The 10,348-nt window shown below is 35.5% G+C and overlaps 1 protein-coding gene across 1 annotated transcript; it reads left to right on the forward strand.

The window, feature by feature from the left end:
• Nucleotides 1-4,216: 4,216 nt before the first annotated feature.
• On the forward strand, nt 4,217-9,198 carry slc10a2 (solute carrier family 10 member 2). Its single transcript, XM_008404159.2, has 6 exons — nt 4,217-4,991; nt 6,908-7,026; nt 7,099-7,187; nt 7,277-7,452; nt 7,542-7,699; nt 8,733-9,198. Exons 1-6 carry the CDS (start codon nt 4,618-4,620, stop codon nt 8,891-8,893), a joined length of 1,077 nt encoding a protein of 358 aa, XP_008402381.1. The 5' UTR covers nt 4,217-4,617; the 3' UTR covers nt 8,894-9,198.
• The last annotated feature ends 1,150 nt before the right edge of the window (nt 9,199-10,348 follow it).

Consider the following 10,348-nt stretch of genomic DNA (forward strand, 5'->3'; position numbering starts at 1 on the left):
CCAACTTTTCTAAATACCGCCGTCTGTGAGCCCCGACCAGGTGTGTTAGTTCACAGACAGGCAGCTCGACTCGAACATGTTCAGTCGCTCTGTTCAATACTCCCGTCCCTCACTTCCGACGTCCGCCATGGCGCCTGGGATCAGTGACGTAGTTACAAAGGGTCAATATCCGACAAAATATGACATTCATTGTAAAGATTTGATTTGCAAAAACAATGCTGAAATTACTGAGAGGCTAATTGGATTCCAGTTGAGTAGGAACTTCTTTCTTCTGTGCGTCTGACTAGGTGTTGAGCAACAGTTTGTTAAACCAACAGACTGACCACAGAAAGCTTTGTAATTGTCCTTTAATTGTAGTTTTTACTGCAAATGTTGTGGATGTGAAATTGGGGAAGYCGTCGCCATGTTCTCGTAAAAGTCGCGTGCCAGTAAAACTTCCCCCTCCTCCTCCAGCGATAACTCTCTGGATTTTATGTTCCTGTCACCAACTTAATGACTTGTCCATTTAAAACACTGGGTAACCACAGCAACGCCAACCCGTGTCACTGACTTTTTAACAGGTGAGACCAAAGTGCGAGGTGAAGAAGCACATTTTGAGCCGCGTTATGAGTGAGGGTGTAATGGCGGCCGGTTAAACGATGCACACAGCAGTCAAACGTTTCCCCTGCAGAGAGAGGAGCCGTCATCAGCGGACCAGGAAGATAAATTACRTAAATGCGATTTTTTAATGACGTCATAAAAGATTAATAAATGCTGCATTAAAAAAAAAACAACAAAAATGTTTGGGCTCATATGTTTCTAACACTTGACTTAGTGTAATGTTTTTGATTGTTGATTCAATGTTGCATGACTCTGCGTTTTTGTGTTTCTTAGAGAATTATGCAAATTTCTTCTACATTACATGTTGGAAAAAAAATTTTAACAAGCTAAATTTCCTGTTTTAATGCGCATAAATTACATTTTTATCTTAATGCTATCTGTATGTTGTGCATTTAAATTGCTGGCTTTCACATGAGTAAAATATCTGGATACTCCACTTAAGAAAAAAACATGTTTTAACCAAAAACGCATCAGATTCAGATGCACACCGACAGTTTGTGTCAAAGTGAGACGTCTTGTTTGTTTCCAAGCTTTGTTGTTTTAATCTCATTTTCTATCTGCTGAGTCTGTTGAACCATTTGGAGAAATTAAATGCACAATAAAACTTTATACAGTATTTTAACATAACATACATAAACATTTTCTACTGAAAGTGAGTGTGTAATTGAAAATATTGATCAGAAAATAATTTTGTAATTATTAGTATTAATTTAGTCCCTAAAATGCCAGAGTTTGAACATAACTTAATATTTTTAGTTTGTTTACATCACGTCTAACCTGAGTAGAAATATGTTGGAGTACTTCTAGTCTTACTTGAGCACAATTTATGGCTACAGAACTTAATCATTTCTCTGTTTTCTCATTTTCACCCAAATTACAGCCAAATAAAACCAACAAACTAATTTGACAAACTTATTTCTTTATTTAACAAAAATCCTCTTCCATTTTTTATACATGCACATATTGATTAAATTAAGATTTCCATATTAAAATTACCTTTAAATAAATTTCTACTCATATTTTTCAATTTATGACAATGTTATGTTTTCTGTCACTGTACGCAGAAAATCACTATAATTGAGATAAAGACTGGTAACCATCAGATTGTGTGTAATTCATGCATATGACATGTTTACTTTATTTGTAAAAGAGTCAGATTGTGTTCTGTATCTGCAGCTACTTGTTGTTTTAATGACTTTAAAGAACTTTTCAGTTATTGCTTGACTGGTTGTCCTTTAACTACACGGTTAGGCATCTGTCCTTCAGACCAGAGCAGCTGGTCTCTCCGCTCATGAAAGCAAGAACATTCTGTAGGTTTATTAAGTTTCTTTAAACGTCTGACTAAAATGTTGGTGCAGTTGCATCTGAAGAAGCGTTTTAATGATTTTATGTAAGTCGTATTAAATGTTTTTATTGTTTCCACATGTGCAGCTTGTTGAGCATCTATAAAACTCTTTCTTGGATTTTTTTTTTTCCTTTTATTGTTTTGCAATCTTGTGAAGCTGGAAATTATTATGGGAGGATGGAAAACAAACATTTATATCATTGCAAACATAAAGCAAAGCCTTGTTTTGTTTTTAGACCAGAACGGATTCTTGAAGTAAAACTTTTGAGCTCAGCCATGTTGGCTGCAAAAGCGTCGCTGATTTTTTGCAATTAATTTGATATTTATGTTTCTTTTTCTGTTGCCAGACACTAAATTAACACATTCTCATTAAAATTGCATTTTGTTTTTGTCTGTTTTAAGATTTCTCTGACAGCCTCACATGGAAGAAATGCCGGCCTGGTTTGTTGGCACTGACTCCATTTTTTTATTTATTTATATGCATTTGAGATGCATTTTCTCTGATAAATAATTTCTGCCCTTTAATTTTTCTTTTAAAAATCTAACTTTTCTCAAAATAAAGACTACTTTTATTGTTTTACAGGTAAAAAAAGAAAGGAAGGAAAGAAAGAAAGAAAGAAAGAAAGAAAGAAAGAAAGAAAGAAAGAAAGAGAGAAAGAGAGAAAGAAAGAAAGAAAGAAAGAAAGAAAGAAAGAAAGAAAGAAAGAAAGAAAGAAAGAAAGAAAGAAAGAAAGAAAGAAAGAAANAGAAAGAAAGAAAGAAAGAAAGAAAGAAAGAAAGAAAGAAAGAAAGAAAGAAAGAAAGAAAGAAAGAAAGAAAGAAAGAAAGAAATCCTGAATGTTCATTACTTTCAAAAAAGAGTTTTTAGAAGTACTTTGTGACATATTTGGTACTTATTTGAATATAAAAGTATAAAAACTAAAAATGGAGCTGAAAAACGAGACATTCAGAAAATAAAACCTTTTGGGTTCACGTGTTGTTTTACATGTTGAATATTTTCATTTGAATTAGTCTTAAAATAGGAGTAAATTAAAGTCTTAACATGAGCAAAGTGTGTGAAATCTCCAGTCAGGGATCAAAATTTTGAGGTAAAATCTGAAAAACGGCTCAGAACTTTAACTCTAATTATGTAAAATATAATAAAATTCCATTTCAGTCCAAATTTCCATTCATGACGTGTTTAAACCTGGAATGGTTTTCATGCTGTAAAGCTTCGTTTTAAAGATCTGGGCGGTTATGCCAAAATATTTTCATTTATGGGGATTTTTTAATGCTTTTGTAGGAACAATGTAAACACTGTGGTATCACAGCAACAAGTTATTAGAGATAAAGTCACATGTTTGATTATTTGACTGTCAAACACTAAGGGAGGAGAAGGAACTTAGAAAAAGATCTGCTGAATAATGATTTTACTTTTGGTCGCTTTAAGTATCAAAAAAAACATTTTTCTCTTATTCCATTTTACAAGACAAACAAACCAAATCCCAAATCTCTGAGTAGAAAATCCAAAAATACCTCAAGCTGAGTCTGCTCTTTATAATTTGATGGACTTTCAACTTTTTTCTCACCGAATCTTGTAAAAACAAACGTAAATCATTTCTACGTATGAAAATATCTTGATTGCCCAACACACCCACTGTAAAAAGCATAATATTAAAATAAAAGCATAACATTAAGCTGGATGAGGTAACTTTCTATTAAATGTGCAAACACATCCTATTCCTTACAGAGGCATATTACATCAATTGTAGATTAAAAAAAAACAAAAAAGACGAGTACATGTCTGCCAAAAAGACATTTTTAAAATAATCTCAGAAATTTTCTAGGAAGAAAAACTTGGAATTTATTCAAAGTAAAAAAATAAATTATACTTTTTGAAATTTTCTGAGTTTCAAAAGTCAAAAATGATCAACACTGAACTCAGGAATTTCAACTTATTTCCAGAACATTTCTGAGATTAACTTTTAAATTCCCTAATCCTGCCTCAGTTTGGCAATCAAATACATCCACATGCAAACTGAGCGCTAATAATCTAATACTTCTGACATTTTTAGCAAATTTTCAACTTTTCAAATTGAGAAATTTCCACGTTTTTCTAAAAGAAAATTCTCACATTAATCTCCACATTTCTCAGGTGTTTTTTGTTAAATATTTCTGAGAATAATCTCAAATTTTGAGGGGTTCTTTCTGTCAAATTTTCTACTTTTCAAACTCAGAAATCTCCTCCTTGTTTGTAGAAAATTTCTGTAATTAATCTAAAAATTTCAGGAGTTTTTCTGGCAGAAATGTACTCCTCTTTTTAATCTGCAGTGGCCCTAATCTGCCATTATAATCCCTTGTGGTTAAAATGTGCAAAGCATCTCTGCTTTCAGCTGAGGATGATGATGCTGCAGCAAAGCTGCCCAATAAAGTTTTAATTACCCCGAGGCAATAAAAGGTTGCAGGCAGAGCAATCACATTCCATGTTTCAGGTGGATTTCTTTTTATATGTGCCATCCTCTGAACACTGACCCCATAAAACTTTAGGTATTGGTTAATTTTTTATCTTTTCTTCCTTGGTTATCCCTCCCAGCTTTATTTCTCTGCGCTGTGGGGCATAAAAAGCAGAGAAGAGGCGTCTTCCCCTCACTTTCACCATTTTCCTCTGGGATCTAACCGCCGCGTCATCCACCATGGCATCGCTCACCTGCGATGCTCTGGCCACGGTCTGCTCCGGGTCGGACTGCCTCGTGCCTCCCAGCAACTTCAACGCCATCCTGGGTGTGGTGCTGAGCACGGTGCTCACGGTGATGCTGGCGCTGGTCATGTTCTCCATGGGCTGCACCGTGGACGCCTCCAAGCTGTGGCACCACGTCAGGCGGCCCTGGGGCATCTTCATCGGCTTCCTCTGCCAGTTCGGCATCATGCCCTTCACGGCTTTTGCGCTGTCTTTGGCTTTCGGGGTGCTTCCGGTGCAGGCCATCGTCATCATCGTCATGGGCTGCTGTCCGGGAGGCTCCAGCTCCAACATCATCTGCTACTGGCTGGACGGAGACATGGACCTGAGGTGAGACGGGGCTGGACACGTCCCACATTACTTTGGTTTCAAGTTATTAGTAGACTAAATTAGTATTGCCAGAGTTGGTCACAGTAACTTTTTTTGAAAAAATGCTCTTTTACTTGATTAATTTTCTGGGTTTTCTGGCCACTAAATGAAAAATAAACATGTTTTAACCAAAAATCCACTACAGACTCCACCTGCAGTTTCTGTTAAAGTTTTTTATAGAAAGAAACTGATTTGGAAACATTTTATTTTACCTGAGTTTCTCATTTGTTTTTTCTTATTTGAATAATTGTCATTTTTTTCCTTAAAATACCAAACTTTCTACTTAACTTTATATTTTGCTCCATCCGACGGTGTTCTTTTTAAATACTAAATTATTGATAATTTGATCAGTTACTAAGTAGTTTAGTAGACTTTTTATCAAATACTTTTTCACTCTAGAGTAATTTCTTGGACGACTACTTTTTACTTTAGCAACAAGGCAGTTTAAAGTGCTTTACATCATAAAAACACAAGTCAGCAATAGACAAAACCAAACATTACATCCTGTCAATTCTGCTATCATTACACATCAAATATGTTGGTCAATGTTTAATTTATTATGGTTTAAAAGCAACAGATAAATGTTAACGATTGGGTACATTTTAAAACTTCCTCACAGTCCTCCAGGAACCAATCGTTTCTCAACATTTAAAAAAAAAAGTTTATATATTTGTTACACTAGGTTACAGTTTATAATAAGACAGATATTCTATCAAAAGATTTATGTTCTCCACTTTCTCTGTGAGCTACTTTTGTCCTCTAAAGAGATTATCATTCCCGAGTCTTCCTGGTCAAAAACAACCAATCAGAGCCAAGAGGCGGGTCTTAGCGCTGTCGATCAAGCTCGTGTACTCCTAAATGTGCTAATGGTAGAAAAGCAACTTACAGTTAGAGGAGAACTGTTTTTGGCTATGCTAACTAGCCTTAGCATTCCGAACTGGTATTGCGCTAAAGCTCTGATTGGTTGTTTCTAGTTGGCTCAATTTTTTTTTCACAGATTATCTGTCTCATACTTTTCTGTCATGATGACATGGTGGCAGTTTCAACAAATATGTAAAAGAAATAAAAACAACTTCTAAAACAAACCTCAGCTTTGAGTACACACATTTTAGAAACTATTTCTACTGGCAGATTATTTCACCTTCAACACGGGCAAAATGTAACTTCCTGAAATGTTATTAGAATTAGTTCCACTTCAAATATAAGAAGATATTTGCACAATAAGCTAGACAAAAATACTTTGTAAAATTTAGCATTTTTATTTAAATATATTCTCATTTCCTGTGCAGTTTTATAGGTTCACTGAAAAAAGAAAACAGGTGATCCAATTTTTTTTTTTTAAAGCAAGATTGACAAATATATTTTGATTACATGAAACAAATAAACTACATTTTTTTAAAGTTGGAACTTGATTCTATTTTTTCAGTGTATATATATTTTTTCAAATAATCTGTGTTTTTAGACCCTTTGACCATAAATCTTAATATTACGTTTGGGTTGAGGTTGGACCAGTGGTCAAAAAGTGGTTATTCACTACATGCGACACATGGGGGCGCCATGGTAGAGAGGGCGCCAAAAAACGATGCTGGAATAATTATTTCTGGTTTGCGTTTTCTGTATTCTGTGAACCTCAGAAAGTACTTGGATGTGTTCCTGGTTGGAAGCTTGCTTCTGTTTTTTGACTTCAGCCCTTCACTGTGGACAAAAATCGATTTGTCTAATCGATTTTTGTCTAATCGAGACAAAAATCATCAGTTTAATATTTGCTCCTTAGTTCTTCAGTGCCAACATGAGTGAAGTCTAGAACTTTTTCGCCTCGGTTCGTTCTCTCATTGTGTCCGGTGTTGTAAATCTAAACGTGATCTCCACCTCCACAGTATCAGCATGACGACCTGCTCCTCCATCTTGGCTTTGGGCATGATGCCGCTCTGCCTGTTCGTTTACACCAGCGTCTGGACTTCCAGTGACACCATAAAGATCCCCTTCGACAGCATCGGTGCGCTCATGGGTCTTACTCACATTCTGAATGTTGTTCTCTGTTTCTGACATTTTATCTGTGTTTCCTCAGGAATCACACTCGCAGCCCTTCTCATACCCATTGCAGTTGGGATTCTTGTGAAAAGCAAGTGGCCTCTGGTTGCGAAAAAGATCCTGAAGGTGGGAATGTTTCAGATTTCCTCTCTGATGATCTATTTGGAAATTCCTGGACAGATTTGGTGAATTTTTCCGGTGGCGGTTTTCAACAGGTGGGTTCCATCGCCGGCTTTGCTCTCATCATCATCATTGCCGTGGTTGGAGGCGTCCTCTACCAGTCGTCCTGGGTCATTGCTCCCTCCTTGTGGATAATTGGAACCATCTACCCCTTCATTGGGTTTTTTCTTGGTTTCCTGTTGGCCCGGTTCGTGGGTCAGCCCTGGTACAGGTGAGCGAGAAAGGGAACTACTCGTGTTTAACCCAGTAATGACAGGTTTGATGTTTTTCAGGTTGCTCATTGTTTATTCTTTTTTTCAGATGTCGAACGATTGCGCTTGAAACTGGTTTCCAGAACTCCCAGTTGTGCAGCACCATCGTCCAGTTGTCTTTCACCCCTGCAGAGCTGGAGGTCATGTTTGCGTTCCCTCTCATCTACAGCATCTTCCAGCTGGCTGCGGCCGTTTTAGCTGTGGGCGGTAAGAGTTTCACAGCGAAACTGGCTTGAAATCAGGCTGAAAAGTCACAGATTTCATCGGAAAAAATCTGAAATTTTGACATTAATCTCAGAAATTTTCTAGAAAAAAAAATACATGAACATTTTTGAATTTCAAAAGTCAAACATTTCTGAGTTTTCTCTGTCATTTTTTTTTTACTTCCCATGCTGGAAATTTCCAAAAGGCAAAGATTTCTGTGCTTGCTCCTAAAAAACTTCTGAGATTAATGTCAAAATGTATGAGTTTTTTTCTAGCCATTTTTTTCAGAAATTTTTAATCTCAGAAATTCTGCAATGTTCATGAATTATTTCTAGAAAATTTTAGATTAATGTAACAAATTCTTAATGTTTTCCTTCAAATGTTAGATTTTTCTAAAAGTCAAAAATTTTCTCGGAGAAGCTCAGAAACGTTTAAGTGAAACATGCAGTTTGCCAAATAGAAACACAAAGAGCCGTAATTAAACTAAAACAATGCAAAAACGATGGATTATGCATTTAAGAGGAAAAACCCTTCATCTGTAAATATTTTCAACCCAGAACTCAAGTGGCAGTTTTAGCTTCATCAAGCTTAAATACTGTAAAAACACAAAAACCAATACAGTTTTTTTTATTAAATAATTTATCAGATCAGCTCTACGTTGTATTGATGGTAAATCAAAGAGAGGGTTTATCTATCTGCAGATGCATCATTTGCTACAAATGCTACATTTTAGCATTTTAGGGAATATATATTTTTTATTTTTTTATTTTTACCTAAAAAGTAAATTCAGTTATTTGTATATTTGTATTTTTATGTGTTTCAAATAATGTATAAAATAATCTTAAACAGTTAAATAAAAAATATGCGCATTGTGCCTTTTTTTTTCCAGATTACTTGATTAATCGTTAGAAAAGTTTGATTAATCATCAGAATAGATTAATCGTTTACTAAAATAGTCACTAGCTGCAGTCCTATAGCTTGAAGTAAATATTTACCGTGCAGATTAGCTTCTTACTGTTCGTGCTTCCCTCCGCAGCCTACCAAGGGTACAAGAGGGTTTGTGGAAAAGGTGACGGCGCAGACGATGAGGCCAGATCAGTAGACGACTTGCCTAAAAACACCAAGAACAGCTACGATCTGGACAACAAAGCCTTCGATTCCAGCGAAATGAATGGCACCTTCTCCATAAAGCACTGAGACTCCAACACACTGCAGAAAACTGTAGACCTCCTGAAGACCATCACTGAACTGTGGACACACTCCGCCCCCTAAAGGTTGAAATGTGTAATGCAAAGGAAAAATGCAACAGTTGGACGGTGCGTGGCGCCCCTGACTGACCCATTCTGTGTTTGAGCTTAATATTCTGCTTCATTTTTAATTTATTCATGTAGATATTTAAAAACAGTGCCAGCTCCACTGCAAAACCTACATTTTACCAAGTATTTTATAGTGCAAATACATTAGTACTCTTGAAATAAGACAAAACTGATCTATAAGTAACTTTTAAGCAAGAGATAGGAGCATGTTTTGGAAATAAATAAAAAGTAATTCCTTAGTATTAATGAAAAAAGTACTAGTTTCACTTAATTTTAATCAATATTAAGGAATTATTTACTTAAAACAAACATATATCTTGCCGAAAAGTTACTTGTAAGTTGGTTTTGTGTACTGAGGTGTTTGAACTAAACTGGACAAAAACACTTGGGGAAATTTTGTTTTTTGCTTTGGAATTTTCTATTTTATAGTTCAGTAGCTAAATATTCAGAGAAGATTTATCCTGATGTTTAGGAACTTAATAGGACTTGCAGAATGATCTGAAATGACGGAATAGAGTCACTAAGGGGAACAGCTGTCAAAGTTAAAGTTAATCATAAGCTCGATTTCAGGTTTTTATTTAGTCAGAATTCATATATTTGAACTTCTGAAAACTTCATGTAAGTTTTTCCAGCAAATTATGCAGTTATTATTTGTCTCATCTGCTCTGATCCAACTCTCTGTTCAGATTTTCTACTTCTTTAACACTTTACTGCAACGAATATGTATTATTAAACTCAAACTGGTGTATAGAAATAAAATGCTTGTATAAAATGTAGTTTATCAATTGTTTGCTCAGATAAGTTGTGAATTTGTTGTCATAAAAACGTATTTCTGCTGCAATGCTCCTGTTTTGATATGAATGTAAGTACTTTCTAAGATCTTAATAAAAGTCTTTATCTAAATATTGATAAACTGTGATAAGATATTGTCCTTTACAGGCAGAATTATTTCAAAATCTGTGATCGAAAGTTGATGTTTGGACATCAAATGCAACAAATATTTACTTTTTATTTTTAAGAGCATTTAGATTTGTACATTAACTAAACAAAAAATATAAAAATTTGTTTACCGCACCCTTCAGAATTGAAAAAGATATGCAACAAGACTTTTGTTGTGTGTGTATATATATATATATAAAAAAAAATTCCCTTCTCACCCTCCTCGGGTGGTCTGTTTCATCCTTTTGAGCTCGGGTCCTCTACCAGAGGCCTGGGAGCTTGAGGGTTCTGCGCAGTATCTTGGCTGTGCCTAGAACTGCACATTTCTGGACTGAGATGTCTGATGTTGTTCCTGGGATCTGTTGTAGCCACTGCTCCAGTTTGGGGGTGACTGCCC

This window comes from Poecilia reticulata, linkage group LG2 (assembly GCF_000633615.1).
Source record: "Poecilia reticulata strain Guanapo linkage group LG2, Guppy_female_1.0+MT, whole genome shotgun sequence".
Classification (NCBI taxonomy): Eukaryota; Metazoa; Chordata; class Actinopteri; order Cyprinodontiformes; family Poeciliidae; genus Poecilia; species Poecilia reticulata.